General features: G+C 49.4%; 2 protein-coding genes across 4 annotated transcripts; both read right to left on the reverse strand.

The window, feature by feature from the left end:
- Window positions 1–1,690: 1,690 nt before the first annotated feature.
- PLD6 (phospholipase D family member 6) lies at window positions 1,691–3,512 on the reverse strand. Its single transcript, XM_032704038.1, has 2 exons — window positions 3,083–3,512; window positions 1,691–2,995 (listed from the first exon to the last, which is right to left on the reverse strand). The coding sequence occupies exons 1-2, from the start codon at window positions 3,495–3,497 to the stop codon at window positions 2,757–2,759; spliced, it is 654 nt and encodes a 217-aa protein (XP_032559929.1). The 5' UTR covers window positions 3,498–3,512; the 3' UTR covers window positions 1,691–2,756.
- Window positions 3,513–6,303: 2,791 nt separating this feature from the next.
- On the reverse strand, window positions 6,304–16,932 carry FLCN (folliculin). Of its 3 annotated transcripts, none has more exons than XM_032703798.1 (12): window positions 16,675–16,748; window positions 15,256–15,534; window positions 13,923–14,069; window positions 13,035–13,256; window positions 12,268–12,428; window positions 11,435–11,526; window positions 10,525–10,715; window positions 10,012–10,125; window positions 9,514–9,637; window positions 9,127–9,258; window positions 7,738–7,843; window positions 6,304–6,964 (listed from the first exon to the last, which is right to left on the reverse strand). In XM_032703798.1, the coding sequence occupies exons 2-12, from the start codon at window positions 15,502–15,504 to the stop codon at window positions 6,763–6,765; spliced, it is 1,740 nt and encodes a 579-aa protein (XP_032559689.1). In that variant the 5' UTR covers window positions 15,505–15,534; window positions 16,675–16,748; the 3' UTR covers window positions 6,304–6,762. The 3 variants fall into 3 exon arrangements, with proteins under 3 accessions (XP_032559689.1, XP_032559690.1, XP_032559691.1); XM_032703799.1 differs by lacking the exon at window positions 16,675–16,748 and adding an exon at window positions 16,872–16,932 and having other exon boundaries at window positions 6,763–6,964; XM_032703800.1 differs by lacking the exon at window positions 16,675–16,748 and adding an exon at window positions 16,007–16,024 and having other exon boundaries at window positions 6,763–6,964.
- Window positions 16,933–17,429: the final 497 nt, after the last annotated feature.

Raw genomic sequence — 17,429 nt, forward strand, 5'->3', positions numbered from 1 at the left:
TCTCCTTGCACAGTCACCTGGGGCTGTCATGGTGAGCATAGCAAGCCCCTGGATTTGGGAGGCACCTGTAACACTGTGCTTCCTTGCTCACACATTTGGGATTCTCTTGGACTTCCCAAGGGATCCACAGCCCCTGCTGCACAGACTCAGGTCCCACAGCAGCGTGGTGGTGCAGTGTGTGTAACCTCCAATGTAGCTGTCCCTACAACGTAGTTACTCCTGAGTTGAACGTGATCCTGTCCTACAAACCACTTTTTAGAAGAGGATCCAAAGTGCTGCTGCAGGAGCAGGGAGCACCAGGCTGGGAACAACGTGAGCCTGGCCTCAGTGTGAGGCTGCTAAAGAAACAGAGGGTGTGGGATTTACTAGAGAAACCTGATGAGCCAGACAAGTTGGTTCCAACTGAACTAACCCAGCTGGCTGTGAACTTGTAAATAATGGGTGCAATTACCATTGTTTTCTTCATGCTTTCTTCACCCTGTGTGCAGGACTACAGGAACACTCACTGTTTGTTCTAAACTAGAGACAGTAAAGCATGTAAAATACTAGAGACCATGGTAAGTAGAAAGCAGGAATGCTCTGGCTTTGGCCTGGGTCTGCCCTCCCGGGTCCTGGAGTCCTGGGTGGCTTGAGAGTTTAAAGAATCATTTGAAAGGATGGAGGTTTGGGGGGACAGAAGGAAGCTCTGCAAGGCTGTGAGTGGTGTCTGAGCAGGCTGTTCAGGTACTTCACCACCCTATGGAAAACAGCTTTGCCTTGGTTCTCTCAGAGCAGTTTTCCCCCACGACTGACCTGTAACCAGTGGGGGCTCGTTCTGGGTTAACCCCGTGGTCTGCCACTTGTACATGGAAATGACCCGAAGGAATTGTGAGCAAGGAGGGTGCAAGAGTCATCTCTGTGATGAGGGGATGCAGCAGCCCCTCCACCTCTGACCTGTGACATGGCTGAGCAGCAAAGTGGCATCAGAGCCCAGGCAGTGCTGGGATGCTGCAGCCCCTGACCTCCCACACGGGGTATTTTCCCTCTGCAACGGGGAAGGGTGTGGGAGGCTCCTGTTTCTCAGTGTGCATGAGCTCCTCTCTCCTTCCCTTCTCCCTTCCACTCCCAGTTTATTTCAGTGCTTTTTTAAGAGCCACCGTTCCCCATCGGCTGCTTGCTGTAATAGACACATCCCTCTTTCTCACAGTATTTATTCCTTACAAAACCTTGTGTGACATGCTAGGCTCCCCTGGATGTAGCTGATCATTTTTACTTTGTAAATATAATTACCTAACTTTACATTAACTATATGGTAATAAACTATTTTTGCACCACCCTTTGCGTGCCGTGTGTGAGGTGTTCTCTTCCAAAAAGAAGAACAGGGTAGAGGCCAGAGCCTGAAAATGAGGGAGCTGTTTGCTTTCATAGTCACACTTTGCAAAGGAAATGCAACAGGCAGCACTTTAATAAGGAGTAATTTATTTAGAGTAGTTTAAATCTAGTGCTGTTGAAGGGGATTTACTAGAGAATGACCTTCCCCAAGTGCTTCTGTAGTTGCTACACCACAGGTAACATCGTGTTCTTTCCTCCATACGAACTTTCTCAGGCAGAACAGAACAAATCTACAATCTCTGGTGATATCCATGTATCCTAAATAACACCTAAGGACTTACAGGAATTGCAGGGCAAAAACCAAATGAGGATGTTGAGGTTTTCTGTGAAAATGGTTTATTTGGCAGAGCCAGTCACAGCACCGCTGGTAAAAAAACTGGTAACAGAATATCAAATAATCTCTCAAAGTGAAAAAAGGTGAAAGCACTTTGTATTCAGAGTGAAACAATTCTTACACACCCACTATTCAGAGTTTGAAATCCTTTGGTTTACACCATTTTTCTTCCACTCTGAGCTGCAGGGACAGAGATGTCACCTCCCTCCCCTTGCTCTCCCTCTCTGCTGCTGCCAGCACAGGTGAGGTCACTGACCCAGACCAGGACATGGAGTCCCAGCACCTGAATGAACCAGAGTTTCCAGACCTCTCCCAAAGTGTGTGACCCAACTCCAGCCATGTCTGCTCTCCAGACAGACCCACTGATTCCAGAGAAGAGTTTTCTCTCGTTTCCTTCCAGTCTTGCCTACAATTCCTTGCTGGAAGACAAGTCTGTCATTAGTATCTGTGCTCATTCTTTTACACCAGAGCTCTCTAGTAATCTTTAACCAAAAAAAACATATACACAGTCAAAACTTAGAAATTTCTGCCTATTTCCCACAAATTTCCTTTTGCAAACTTTCAACAATTAATGCCAACAAGAAATGTAACTCAGGTGCTTAATCTATACAAACTCAAACTGCTGCAGCCCTCTAATCTCTCCTTTAGTTACTGGTGTAGAGGAGCCATTGTGACACAATTCCATTTGCAGAACCCCAAGTTGGCAAATGTGTCTTTTATCGCTGAAAAACCTGCCCAGCGTGGTATGAACATACCTTGACTGCACCAAGGCACGGCAACGAGTCTGCCCAATGTTTTAATGCCTCTGAATGCGGCTCTGTCACTGTCATCCTCACAAAACAACTCACAAACAGGTGGGTCATTCCCTCTAGCACAGGAATGACCCGCAGCAAGGGATCTGTGGCATTTTAGGGCAGTGAGCACTTAATATCTCTGGAGGAGTTTACCCAAGTTGCACCCAGATGGGTACAAAACAATGATGTCTACACAAAATAATAAATTCGTGGGTGTTATCCGTTAAGTGCTCCACCAGCCCTGTACGGCAGCTCAATCAGTTACTGACTTTGGGAAAAATGTAATTGCTGGGGTTGTACTCTTCCCAAATCCTTTCGAACTCATCCAGAAAAGGCTTCACGCACGCGGCGTCGTCCACGACCAGCACGTTCTCCCTGTTGCTCTGGATGGCCTGGGTGGTCCAGTTGAGGGAGCCCGTGATGAGCATCCTGCGGTCCACGATGGCGAACTTGTGGTGCATGAACCCGCTGTGCTGGTCGTGGCGCACCTGGATCCCTACAAAGACACGGCAGCTGTTGAGGGCTCTCCGAGCCTCCCCCGTGTCCCCGCGGCCCCCCCGCGCCCGGGGTCGGTGGCTCTCACCCGCGTGGCGCAGGCGGCCGATCTGGGAGCCGTGCAGCCCCATGTACTGCGCGTCCGTCACCAGGCGGACCCGGACCCCGCGGCGGTGCAGGAGCTGCACGGCTCGGGCGAGCTGCGGGCAGGAGAAGGCGAAGATGCAGAGGTCGAGGGAGCGGCGGGCGGAGAGGAGGCGCCGCACGAGGCGGCTGAGCGAGGTCTCGGCCCGCGGCAGCGGGCACGGGCAGGGCAGGGCGGGCGCGCCGGGCGCCGCCGCCTCGGCCAGCAGCGCCTCGAGGCAGCAGGGCCGGGACGGGAAGAACAGCACCTCCCGCAGCGGCCGCGGCCGCCGCCAGGCCGCCACCGCCGCCACCGCCAGCGCGGCCGCCGCCGCCGCCACGGCGAGAAGCGCGGCCCGAGGGAGCCCCGCGGGACTCATCCCACAGGACACATCCCACAGGACTCATCCCACAGGACACATCCCACAGGACACATCCCGCGGGAGCGGCGCGCAGGCGCGGGAGGCACCGGGGAGGGGCTGCCGGGCCTAAGCCTGAGTCTGGGCCTGAGCCTGAGCCTGGCCTGGACCTGGGCCTGGGCCTGGGCCTGGGCCTTCCCCACACAGCGAAACCCTGCACACTGAACCTTTCCTGAAACACCGAACCCTTTCCCATACACCAAACCTGCACGCACACACAAGCACTCATACATTGAACCCTTCCCTTCCCCACGCATCCAACGCTTCCCCAGACACCGAACTCTTCCCCAAACACCAAAACCCTTCCTGACACACACCAAAACCCCACACACAGAACTGATCCCTTCCCCACACACCAAACCCTTCCACAAACACCAAATCCTTCCCCACACAGCAAACCCTGCTCCAAACACCAAACCCCCAAACACCAAATCCTTCCCCACGTACCCAACCTATCCCCAAGCACCAGCCCTTGTGCTGCAGATCGCAGTAGGGACCCTACAGATCATCCAGGCCCACTCCCTGCCATGGGCAGGGACACCTTCCATTATCCCTGGTTGCTCCAAGCCCCATCCAACCTGGCCTTGAACAATGCCAGGGATGGGAAAGCCACAGCTTCTCTGGGCAACCTGTGCCAGGGCCTCACCACCCTCACAGCCAAGAATTTCTTCCCAGTATCCCATCTAACCCTGCCCTCTGTCAGTGTGAAGCCATTCCCCCTCGTCCTGTCACTCCATGCCCTTGTCCCAAGTCCCTCTCTAGATCTCCTAGAGCCCCTTTAGGCACTGGAAGGTGCTCTCAGGTCTCTCCAGAGCCTTCTCTTCTCCTGGCAGGACACCCCCAGCTCTCTCAGCTCCAGCACAGAGGTGGTCCAGCACGTGGAGCATCTCCGTGGCCTCCTCCTGACTTGCTCCAGCAGCTCCACATCCTTCTGATGTTGGGGTCCCACAGCTGGACACAGCACCCCAGGTGGGGTCTCACAAGGGCAGGATAGAGGGGGACAATCACCTGCCTTGACCTGCTGGATCCCGCCCAGCTGAGGGGACAGGGGCGGCGGAACTGGTGCAAAAAGGCTTTTTCTCTGCCTGCCCCCAGCAGTGACCCAGCGCTGGCACTCTGGCAATCGCCGCTCCCACCTCGCTCCCAGGTACGCGCTGCTCAGCCAGGCAGGAAAGGAAATCACCTCGGAATAAAGAATTATCCTGCCTTAATCAGTTTGTCTCTAAGGCGTATCGTTTGGAGGGGAGGAGGGTGGTGAAAGATGTCTGCAGACATGACTTTTTGTTAATTAAGTTGTGCACATTCCAGCTATCGCTGACGGCAAAGGGAGCACCCGCGGCCTCAGCGAGCTGCAGGAACTTGCCCAGACAACTATTTGGTAATCCCACATATAGATGTGTTCTGGCAGCCAAGCACATCTGGGTTATATGCTCACTGACTTAGCAGCTCTCCCCCTTCTTTCCTGTGGGCATTTTATAAGTGCTAAGTTAGTGGTTTCCTCGCCCTGGCTCAAAAATGATGTGTTATCCAGAGTCTGGTTGTCCATGACAGCCTTGTCAGGTCAGGATGAGGATGGAGCAACATCACATATGACTCACCAAGCACAAGGAAGAAGCAGCAGCCTCAGCCTTGACCTTGTGACCACCTGTTTTGGAAGAAATTACTAGACTAGGTTTTGATGTTGGATTGCTTAGGAAAGCTGGTTTTTAAAAGATAAAACCAGCTCAGCAACTGAGAAGGTGTAAATGCCAAGTAATATCTCAGCTGCTGTGTTATACAGCTCTGAATTGGACCAGAACAGTTTTCAAGTACAAAAATAAAGACTACCCGGACACTCTACAATAAACTAACACAAACAGTGTTAAGAGGAAAAGACTATTAAATTCTGTAGGTTAGATCTAGGCTAAGATGCAGGAATTTTGTGGACTAACTGCTGCTTCCCCCCCCACCACACACACAAACACATTGCAAATTAACACAAAACCAGGCTTTGTTCCTTTTACAAAAATAGCTCTTATGAGATTTAATGCCTGTCTCCATTTTACAGATGTTCCAGACAAAAATCAACCTGCATATTTTATATATAAGAACAGAATTCGTGACAAGTTGGAACATCCTCTCTGAGCTTGAATGAGTGTAGAAGGTCACCTGGGTAAAACCTGCCTTTAGCTTGGTCAGAATGTCTGTGGTAATGTCAAGTTTTCCCAATAAAGATCCAGAAAAACCAAAAAAAGACATAAACCGTAGACTTCACAACAGAAACAGTGATTCCTTACAGTACAGATAAGGAATATCTGTTTAGGTAATTAAAAAATGCACCAATGTTTCCATGAACTATTAAGCAAAAATGGCTACTATAGAGTTATATAAGGGAGCACCTACAGGTTGAATCTCTTCTGCTTAACTTAATTAGGAAGCTAAAAAACTACTTCTGAAGACAGAAGAACTCCAGAACCTTATCCTGGTGAGGGTGTATCTTCATTACCTGGAAGTTCTGCAACCACAGGCAAAACAAGGCAAGTATTTTACCCTCTGAGAGGAAAGCAGGCTGCATTTTGAGACTTCTTATTTTACAATTCGCCCTCCCAGACAAGATTTCCAAAGCAAATGCTGAAAACTTCTCAAGTTAAGATATAAATAAATAGAGAGGAGTGACAGGACTCCCATGGGATATCCTGACTTATGCTACAGCAGAAAATAGTCTCTTAAATCTGAGCATAAAGTGGTTTGAAATAATTTACATGTGATCCACACCCTGTGACGTCTCTTTTTTTGGTTCTTGTTCTCTCAGGCATTTTGGAGACTTATGTGGGATTTGCTGAGATTAACCATATCCAATCCCAGGAGCTCTGGATGTTGTCATAGGCATCTGAGTCTTGCCAAGGAATCTAGATCTGAGGTCTGCTGCCGCACCATAATGCTTGACGAGGACAGGATGGGATTTTAATTAATTCACACTGATTCTTTGAGCGTTGCTGTGTTTTAGTCTCGAGTGTGCAGGTATAGATTGAGAGTTGAGTTTCAGACAGAGAGCAGCACTGTGTATTAGCACTTATTAGTCCAGTCTCACAGCAATTAGAAAAGACTCAAGTCACTCTTCAAGTTGGTTTGAGGACCGGAGGACAGTGCTGGAGCTGCACCATCCACCTAAAGCACGTGCTGCAGGCTCAGCAGAGGTAACTCGGGGTTCCCTGCTCTGAAGGCAGCAGGGGAGGTTGGGCACCCTTTAATTTCGGGACTCTGAGGACGTTGGGCTGCGAACTGTTGACATCAGGTGGGACTTGTACGTCTTGCTCAGGCCGGTCATCCAGAACTTGAGAAGCTTGACGTTGTCCTCCTCTGCAGCTCCCAGAATGCTCAGCAGTTTTTGGGTATCCTCCTTGGGTCTGCTGTCCACTTTAGTGAATTTAAAGAGGACTTTCACTTTACTGCAGAAACAAGAGACTCCTGTCACTATTAAATGGACTCACACATCAAATATGGAACAAGCAAGAAGTGGAGTTTCTCTTGGCACCTACTGCAAATAAATATTAACAAAAGCTTCAACCAGTGTTTTATGGAAACTATTCTCATGCTTTGATGAGGAAGAGGGATTAGTTAGGGAGGTGACTCATTTTCAGTAGTAACAAGCATATTTCCAGTTTGTTTTTTTCATTCTAGCGGAAAGTACAACAATTAATTGTGACAACTGGGAATCTCCCTGGGAGACACATCTAGTGTCCATCTGGCCTTCAGGTAAATTCACACATTTGTGATGTTCCATGAATTACTTCACATGACTGACTGGTCTTCCTTTACAGCTACTTGCACCTTTGAAATGTAGTGCCTGCAGGCACAAGCCTGACATCTGTTTGGCGTGTTACCTGCGCTGGGATATGGCTGCACACTGACAGGCACTGAGGTATTTGCATATTTAATCCTCCTAAGGAAGGTGAGGCAGACAGGTGTTGTCATGCAGGTAACCTACAGATGTGTGAACTGAAGCATAAAGGTTAAAAACTGCTGAAAGCCAAAAAGAGTTAGGACTAGAGCAGAAAAACTCTGATATTCTTAACTCTCGACTTAATTTACTCCTGTAAATCCAGCTACCGTCGAGCTACAGCAGAAGTTACCTGACTACAAATCTGTCCTGCACTCTGCTGTATCTGCTCCAGGATCAGTGCCAAAGCTGTTTCTCTGGAAGCAAAGCAGCTGTACTTACTTCATCCACTCCTCCTTCAGGCAAACAAGGCACTGATCCACAACATCTACAGAGAGGTTCTGGTTGGTCAGGGCAGCTTCGATCTTGTTCAAGATTGTTGGGCCAACTACAGGAGCAGAAGGAGGGGGAAAGGGTGAGAAAGAGGACACACAAGCTAAAGGTTACCTGTTTACACCTTTACTACTACTTTACTACTGTTAAATACATCCAGGCCTGCCTGGATTTCATTTCCATAGAAGAGGACCTGAAGATCATCCCACTAGAAAAGCATCTGATCCAAGAAGCAACATGGAATTTAGTGAAGGACCCCGGCACGTGCAAACAGGAGACTTTGTTTTCTTCAGACCCACTTTTAAATGCTACTTAGATTTTGTTGTTCCCTTATCAAAAGTTCATTAAAAACACAAGGTTATGAAAAATCTTCATGCTTTGTACAATATACAAACGTATATATAAAAATATAAACCCTCAATTCTGAAGTCTCCACTTACTCTCAGTTTAATGTTCCTCTTGCTAAAGGTAGTTCCAGGATACTTAGTGAAAAAATAAACCAATATCCAACCCAAGGCACTCCTGGACCACTTTTTGGAATTCCCTAGGAGGCTTTTTTTCCCCAGCAGTCTGTGGCCTAGTAAGTTTGATGCTTTGGTGGAAAAAAGACCTTTCAGTGACTATTTTTGTCCAGAAGCTTCTGGACATGCCACTGGTTGGATGGAAAGTAGACTAATTGTACATGTGGGATCTACAACAGGAAGAACACTACGGAGAGAACAAATCTCTGCTTTGCATCTGTATCTTCAAGGGACAGAGCAGGAAGGATGAGCCATATGCCATGTCTTTTGAGACACTCAGTGAAGGCAACTCATCTAAATTAAGACTTCCCAGAAAACACAAGACTGATGGACCTGACTCAGATCACATCTGGGTGCAGATGTTCAAGTGCTTGAACAAAGCTAGTAAAATAAAAAAGTCTGGGTATTTTTCTAGCAGTCCTACCTGCCTATCAAGTAGAACATGGGAGATGAGTAATGCCATGGTTCTTATACGTTAGACTTACTCAAAATAAACACACAAATATTTCAGGATAGGAACTGTTCACTGTGGGTTACAGAATTTCCCTACAATTATTCCTGTACCCATGTTATAGAATCCATTTCTCATTTATGAAAATTAATAACCAAAATGCTGATCTGGTAAAGCAAATCCTGTATAATTAATCAGTCTGTTGTGAACCTCACCTCCAACAGCAACACCCCAGTTGCAAACTAACTGGCTTCTACTCAGGCTTCCTTAAGGGCCAGTACATGAACAGCACAAAAACCAGCTAAAGATCAAGATGCTCTTTTAATCTCAGTGACACAGGTTCTTTTCTGCTTTCAAATCACCCACCTCGATCTGCTGCAACAGGGCTACCACTGGTGACAACAAACTCGTACTTGTTGAGGGACTGCTCGTCGTCAAACAGAGTTGGGTAGAGACTGGAGCGGGTGGCAGCACGGACCTCCACGAGGACTGCAAACTCTAGAGCAATAAGAGCCCAAAAGAGCATGAACTGTGCTAGTCCAGACTATAAAACACAGCTACAGACCCTGCTAGGATCAGTGCGTGAAGAAGGTGTTGCACCTTTCAACCACTGATCAGGCAAGGACACGGGGAAAACAAAAGGAAGTGGCACAGGCTTCATGCAGCCAACACTTATTAAAAAAAAAACAACAGCCTGGTGTCCTCTAACATAAGATGACAAGGGAAGGAGAGGGTTCTGCAGCAGGTTCTTACCAGATGAGAGGATGTGGGGTGGGATTTGGACGTGTGGGCTCAGCCCTAGGAAGTTACACCGATAGGCCTCTTCATACTGGTCACTGTAGGGGATGATCCGCACACACCCGATGGGCAGCATCGTCTGCAGAGGGGAGGAGACACATCAAGAGAAACACTGCAACTAAATGAGTAAAGTACAATTTTCTCCCTGAATTCCAGGGCTAGCCAAGACCTGGAGCACTGCTCAGGCAGATGCTCCTGATTTGGGGGATCAAATTATCCTACTCAGCTTGAAAGACTACGCCGTTGCTGAGGACAAGCAAGGCATCCAAAGGTTGAGGGGTTTTGTTTGGTGCATGTTTTTGGGTTTTGGTTTTTTTGTTGTTGTTGTTTTCAAAAACACATAATTTAGAACACACAAGGTTAAATGTCAGAGACAGGTCATTATAAAGGCTGGACTACTGGAGAAATACATGTAAAAATATACAGCCAGGAAACGAAGGAAGAAGTTTCTACCCGTAGCACGTCAAAGGCAGACTGGACAAGATCCACATCTCGAGCTTTCCAGATGACCTGGTTCCCCATCAGAACATGCCAAGCCAGCATTCGGAATGCTGATGCCCCAAGAACCTGAAAAACAAACCCAAAGCATTCTGCATTGGTTACGAAAATGTGTGAAATGTCCAGTTTGCCCTGTCAAAAACATGGCTGACATGCAGGATAATGGTTTTGAAGATGCTGTACAACCTCTGTATTAGGTTAGTGTCACTGCTCTTGGGAAGACGAAAAGTGCAGAACTGGAGTGAAATCACATGATCCCAACCCGCATGACTGATGATCACTAGAGGCCCATGTGATCCCAGAGCAAGGGAGTGTCCCCAGAGATGCAGCTGATATCACGTTACTTGGCTGGGCAGGCACTGTGCTGAACACAGAGCCAGGAAAGAAGTACAGACTGCAGGGAATAAATATACCTTTTCAAAAAACATTATCAGGAGCAAAGTTTGTGAATTCAGCATCCTCCTTTACCTGTCTCATGTGCCTGAGAGAGCGAAAGACAGACAACCTTCTGTGAGCTACATTCCAGCTGTTGCAATCTGGCATCAGAGACGTTTCAGGTGAGCATTTAGACAGTTCCTGCCCTTCCACAACATCTGGCTGGGAAGAGGGCTTCTCTTCTTCCTCAGAACCATCCCAGCCTTCCGACTCTTCTTTCAGATCTGGCAAAAAAAGGCAGACTGGTCATAAAAACTGCTGCTCTCTAGGAATGAAAACTGTCTCAGAAGTGCCCGCATGCTGCAGCCATGTGATTTTGGCTGTATGTGGGAAGACAGAGCTCAGAACACAGTAACTGAAAGCACTGGCAACAGCACAGACACACCTAAAAGTTAATGAAGTGTTAATTCGGATAAAAGATAAGCGTTGAAGGGTCAAGAAGGAATTTTAATCTTCTACAGCACATAGAGTCACATCTTTTGACAGCAATGTGTTCTCTATCTAGTTTTAAAGGTTATGGCCAAAGCTTTAGTCTAAATTGGTTAATTAAATAATTCAATGCAAGAAAAAAAATTATGATCCTTTAATTTTAGAACGTTCACAGAAAAAGAAGCAAGAAGTCTATATGTGGTGACTGCAAATTCCTCTGGCTGTAGATTCATTGGGAGGGCCAGCACAGCCAGAGAGAACAATAATCATGATGATGCAACACTCCTACTCAAGTGACAAACACCACATCTTCGTGCAGAGAGCCTTTGAGGCGCCTGGATTTCACATTCCTGTCAGAGTCATCTCCAGATGGGAGAGAGCATCAGCTGCTGCAGAGACTGCCACGAAGATAGAGCTGATGAGAGATGCTGTGCTTGTGATGCTGATCAAAGGACGTGGTGTTTATGCACACAAACTCAGAGGGTCTTTCCAGCTCTGGAAACTTCTATCTCACCTGCAAGTTTTTCCATCTGAACAAGGGTGTCTTCTGTGGGTGCTCCCTCAAGAAGTTTCTCTGTAAGTCGGCTACCACAAGCTTTCAGAAGCCTGGAGACATTGAAAGAACAAGAAGCAGTGTTTATGCAGGCTGCTTGCTGGGTGCAAAAAACCAGTAAGAAATTCGGTGCCATGACCTCAACAAAAAATCCAACCACCAATCACTCTGTGTTTCCTTCCAACACATCCCTGTGCTTTCCTCAGTGTGGAACTATCAACACATCTTACAGTCACTGCCATGCAAAGTCACCCAGATCCCACCACTTCGCAATTTCTTTTTGCAACACACTTATCCCCCATCCAAATCACATGCCAGTGTTGCAACCCTCTCTGTGGCATCTTTCCAGGGAAGTTTAACGAGACACTCAGGCACTGGAGCAACTGGACTCCCACAGAGCCCAATGGCTGCCCCTCCCACACTGCTGATTACAAACCATGGGCACCTTCAGGTGAACCACCATGGTAGGTCAATTCAAGGTAGAGCACACTGGGAGTAGGAGCATCTTTTATTCTTTTCTTCCACACTTTTACACCGCAAAACCTTTCCATCTACATAGACATGGCTTCTATTAGCTGCCACATTAGTTTTACTTTACAGCAAAAAGACACTTTTTTTGTCCTAAAGGCATCAGCATTGGCTCCTTCCAATTAAGACACTACTCCACCCAGTCCGATTTATTACCTCAAGAGAAAAACCACACAAACACTCAAAGCACATTCTCAGCCTTTCAGAATATGGCAGTTTTCTCCTCGGGAAGGAGCTGCAGAAGCTGGAAACACTGTTGGCCTCACCAAGCAAAGGAAGTGTGCAGACATGCCCACAGGTTCTCGTCGTTGGTCAGGGACGTCAAGGAGCGGGCGGCGTTCCCGTTCCGCTGGTGCAGGAAGGGGGTGAAGGCCGTGTTCATGCGCTGGGCACGCTGAGGGCACCCGAATTGCTCTGCCTCAAACACCTGCATGCAGAGGAAGGGCAGTGTCAGACACTGAGAAAGATTAAATGCTCCCACAGAGCCGAAAAATCACAACAAAAATACCAAGTGAAAAGGGTGCGTCACACACACGCTCGTCCAGTTATGGGAAAACAGAGAGAAGGGACATCTTGTGCTTAGATTGACTAAAATTATCATTGAGTAACACTTGTGCTCAAAAATCACTGTCCTTCACAACTTTAGTTACTTAAATTTCTCACAGAGCTATTGTCTAGCAGGTCTGTGAAAAACAATGACTCTTCAAAATGACAAAGGCATCCTGTTCCTTCCCTCCTACACTCCCAGATACAGAATACTGGAATGGTTGGGGTTGGAAAGGACTGTAAAAATCATCTTGTTCCCATCCCCTTGCCACAGGTAGAGATACCTTCTACAGGTTGCTCCAAGCCCTGTCCAACCTGGCCTTGAACACTTCCAGGGATGGGGATAGGCACCATCCTCTTGTCCCTTGTGTGTCAACCTTAATGACCACCCTGGCATGAGCTGGATCAGCTCTTTAACTCAGCTGTCAATCAGTCATCATGATGTTTTGCTGCTGTTGAGTCAAAGGGACTCTGTGCACTGACCCACCTTCAGTGCTTTGCCCTGCAGCTCATCAATGATGCCTCTAATTTTTCCCAACAAGAAAGGCCAGGAGTTGATGAGGTAAATCCGGTCCATCATGATAGTGATGATGCTGTACCAGCGCTGGAAACCTCGAGCCAGGCTGTCTTTGATAAAGAAGGTGTGGCTGAACACAAACCCATGCTGTTCATCTCCGAAAAAAATAGGGCCTTCACGTCCTGGGCAGACCTGAAGGGAGGGGACACTCACATTAAAGTAGCTCAGCACATCACAGAGTAAAAAACTCAACAGCTTCCTGCACTTTAACACACACCTGGTGAATAAATGAAGCCCTTTTTAGGCTACTATCCAAGAAGTGTGGTCAAACAGCCCTCCAGAGGTATCCTACAAACACTCCAAAACCTTCAATTTAACTGTATTTTAAGAATTCAGCTCCATTCAACTACGATACTGAGAGTCCAAAAGGGATTTTGATGATCCTGACACAAAAATGCTCATTAATCTGTAAGGTTTTCCCTTCACTTATATGAGATGATGAATGCCAATGGTCCACAAAGACCAAATATTTCTTGGCACTCAACAACAGATTCAGATATTTTTACAAAACCAGTTTATCTTAGAAAGAAAGACAATAAACACGAGGAACAAAAACAAGAAAGGGATATTTTTAGTCTCACAAGGTGAGAGGAAGGAACCCTCGAGGTTATCAAAGATCAACCTTACAAATTACCACCAATTCTGGAACGAACCCAGGCTTCTGCACCTGTCTGTCCACCTCATTCCCTCCCTGTTTCAGGCTGCACAGAGCAGCCAGGATCAGCAAAGCAGTATCTTGGATTTGAAGCAATGCAGAGGGCCATAAATGGGTCTCTCCCTGTCCCCCAGGGCCGTTACCTCACAGCTGAGGCTGCGGACGCAGGCCTGGCGCACGATGCTGAACAGCTGGGGGTGGTTGGGGTGCTGGTGACTGACGTACTTGATGGAGGTTTCCTTGTCATGGCTGACATATCCCGGGTGTCCTCCTGCAAGAGAGCGGCACCCCTGAAGGCAGAAAAGCAAATCCAGCCATAAATGAGCATGCAGTTATTCCAGTTTCCAAAGACCTCTGAAAATTCCCTTCAAAACACCAGGAAATGTTACTCACACGTATAAATAGGAACATAGCTACTCAGAAGACAAAGAAATGTGAGTCAGGGTCAGGATTTGAACCCACCTCCTCACACAGAACTCTGTGATATACTTCCTCTACTCTTATGCTTATTTGCTGCTATTTAATTTCACTGTGAACTTGGTGCTGGCTCTAAAAGTGGTAAAATTCAGTTACAGCAGCTGTGAAACCAAGTGGCCAAACAAAACTGGCCATTAGAGAAGGGAAAGTGAGATACCTCAGAGCAAATATTAATAGAAGAAAGTATGAGAATCATAGAATCCCAGAATAGTTTGGGTTGGAAGGGACCTTAAACATCACCCAGTTCCAATCTCCCACCATGGGCAGGGACACCTTCCACTAGACCAGGTTGCTCCAAGCCCTGTCCAATCTTGGACACTTCCAGGGATGGGGCAGCCACAGCTTCTCTGGGCAACCTGTGCCAGGGCCTCATCACCCTCACAGGGAAGAATTTCTTCCTTATATCTAACTAGGATTTCCCCTCTTTCAGTTTGAAACCATTGTCCCACCCCTACAGTTCCTGACGAAGACTCCTACTCTGGATTCCCTGCAGGCCCCTTCACATACTGGAAGGCTGCTAGGAGGTTTCCACACCAACTTCTCTTCTCCAGGATGAAAAGCCCTGAATCATTGAGAATATATATTTTATCTATTGTTTTAATTGGGTTTGCATTTTTTCCTGTTTCCTAATCAATACTGCTCTTAAAATTATTATTATTAATAAATGGACTGCCTTAATCTAACAAAGTAAATGCTCTTCAAGGATGAGAAAAGCATTTCTCAGACACAAGAGAATCACAGAATCACAGGGTTTAATGAGACCTCAAGACAACATCCTGTCAAAGGTCTATGTGCTGAACAACAGCTCCTTCATCCTCTTGCCATGGATCATTACAGTTTATGAGGACTTGGAGATCATCTGGCACTAGCAGTCACACACAAAAAGGTGCAATTCACACTTTTTTCCCTCTCTAAATAACTCAATTTCCATTAGAGAACTTCAAGCCCTTTAGTCAAGCCAAGGGCCGCTGATGTCCACACTCAGATCTTCACACTTGCCTCACACATGTCTGACTTCTTTGGCCCTGGGCTGCTGGAGTCGGCGCTGGCCCCTTCTGCCGGGCTGTGCGAGCGGATCCGGCTGCTCATCTGGATCCCACCTTCCTCCTCCTCCGCCTGCTCATTCTGCCCAGAGATGTCCCCGCTGCCCGCGCCCTGGGGCAGCGGCGAGTGCAGAACCTCCGTGCAGAAGAGAGTGCGAGGGCCGTGGAGCTCACAGAAATGGCAGAGGGCAACGATGGCATTCATAGTGAGAGCTCAGCACGCCCCCCAGGCCTCCTGCAGAGGGGAGAGAACACACAGCGTCAGCACACGGGATATTACAGCATCTCTTGGGTCCGAGTGGTGCCAGTCCCGCTCTGCATCCCTCCAGGAGCACCTGGCTTTAAGCTTAGCCTAAGGGACCAGCACGACTCCACCTGATCACAGAATCAGAGTCATTTAGGTCAGAAAAGACCTCTAAGACCATCCAGCCATCCAGTCCAACCTGTGACCGATCACCACCTTGTCAACCAGACCAGGGCACTGAGTGCCACGTCCAGTCATTCCTTGGACACCTCCAGGGATGGGGACTCCACCATCTCCCTGGGCATTCCACTGATCCAGGACCAACACTCTGTGTCCTGATGGGATAGGAGGGGAGCAGCCTGATCTCCCCTACCCTGTATCCAGGTCCTTGTTGCTAAGCTAGGACACCTCAGGCCCCATTGGGGGTGCAATTGGGCTGGACTGACCCCTCATGCCCAAATACCTCTGGCCTCACAGGGTAGGCTCATAGAATCCCAGAATGGTTTGGGTTGGAATGGGACCTTGAAGAACACCTCATTCCACCCCCTGCCACAGGCAGGGACACTTTCCATTATCCCAGGTTATTTCAAGCCCTGTCCAACCTGGCCTTGGACACTTCCAGGGATGGGGCAGCCACAGCTTCCCTGGGCAACCTGTGCCAGGGCCTCACCACCATCACAGGGAAGAATTTCTTCCTAACATCTAATCTAAACCTGCTCTTTTTCAATTTGAACCCGTTCCCCCTTGTCCTGTCACTCCAGGCCCTTTTAAATAGTCTTGCCCCATCTTTTCTATAAGTACTCTTCAGGTACTGGACGACCACTATTAGGTCAACCCGAGCCTTCGCTTCTCCAGGCTGAACAATCCCAATTCTCCCAGCCTTTCCTCACAGGAAAGGGGGCTCTATGCCTCTGGATATCTTGGTGCCTCCTCTGATCAAGGCTGAGGTCTGACAGACCAGACCTCCCTCCCCGGAGTCTCAGGCCGGGCCGGGCCGGTCCTGCTGAGTGCCCCCGGATCCGAACGCCTCAGGCCCTGTCGGACCCGGGCCGAGCTGTCCTGCCGGGCCCTGGTCCCGGTTCCCCGGTCCCGGTTCCCCGTGGCCGTTCCCCCCGGCCCGGCCCCGCTCACCGCGGATCCCCCGGCCCGGCCCGGCCCGTGTCCGCGGGCGCCTGACACCGACTGACCCACCGGCCGTACCACCCCCACCGCCACCCGGGGGGGGACAGTGCAGAGAGCTCCTCGCCCGCCCCGCCGCCGCCGCCGCCAAGAGGCAGCGAGAATATGGAGGAGAAGGCGAGAGAGAGGGATGAGGAGCCCGTTCGTACTGCGGGACCGAGCCGGGACTTCCCCTTGTCCTTCCGAGGGTCCCTCACACACCCCCCCGGCTGTGGCAGTGGCACGGCCCAGGGCCGCCCTGTCCACAGGGGTCGGGCGGAGCCATTACCTCAAGAGAGGGGGGAGATGAGGAGGTCCGGAGGCACCTCCTTCCTTCCCGCGCTGCCCCCTTGCCCCGCTGCCAGAGCGCAGAGCGCGGACAGCAGTGTCCGATCACCGAGGAGCCGAGAGAAGCCGAGCCGCCGCCTGCGACCCGCCGGTGCGGCACCGGGAGGGAGCCGCACTCCCCCCGCGGAGTGGTGCGAGCCGGCGCGGCGGGTCACGTGACCGGCGGGCTCCGGGAGGGGCCCCGGGCGGAGCCCCTGAAGGAGCCGGGATAGGGAATGGGACCGGGGGCACACGGCGGGGTCGGGAATTGTGGCTACCGGGCTCACGAGCTTCGCCACCGGCTGCCACATAGCCCCTTTCCCCCGCTGTAGCCCCTAGGGCGGTGCCGTGCTCTCCGCAGCCCGGGCGTGACTTCATCAGAGACTCGGCACGCTGACAGC

The sequence above is a fragment of the Chiroxiphia lanceolata genome, chromosome 16, assembly GCF_009829145.1.
Source record: "Chiroxiphia lanceolata isolate bChiLan1 chromosome 16, bChiLan1.pri, whole genome shotgun sequence".
Classification (NCBI taxonomy): domain Eukaryota; kingdom Metazoa; phylum Chordata; class Aves; order Passeriformes; family Pipridae; genus Chiroxiphia; species Chiroxiphia lanceolata.

Bases quoted from the DNA above. Each gene is read 5' to 3' on its own strand.
- FLCN (XM_032703798.1), bottom strand. From the start codon at position 15,504: ATGAATGCCATCGTTGCCCTCTGCCATTTCTGTGAGCTCCACGGCCCT. The intron at 13,257-13,922 runs GTAACGGCCCTG...CCCTCCCTTCAG, and splicing joins TCCGCAGCCTCAGCTGTGAG to GTCTGCCCAGGACGTGAAGG. The intron at 6,965-7,737 runs GTAAGTACAGCT...TTGTTTCTGCAG, and splicing joins CTGAAGGAGGAGTGGATGAA to TAAAGTGAAAGTCCTCTTTA.
- PLD6 (XM_032704038.1), bottom strand. From the start codon at position 3,497: ATGAGTCCCGCGGGGCTCCCTCGGGCCGCGCTTCTCGCCGTGGCGGCG. The intron at 2,996-3,082 runs GTGAGAGCCACC...GTGTCTTTGTAG, and splicing joins CGGCCGCCTGCGCCACGCGG to GGATCCAGGTGCGCCACGAC.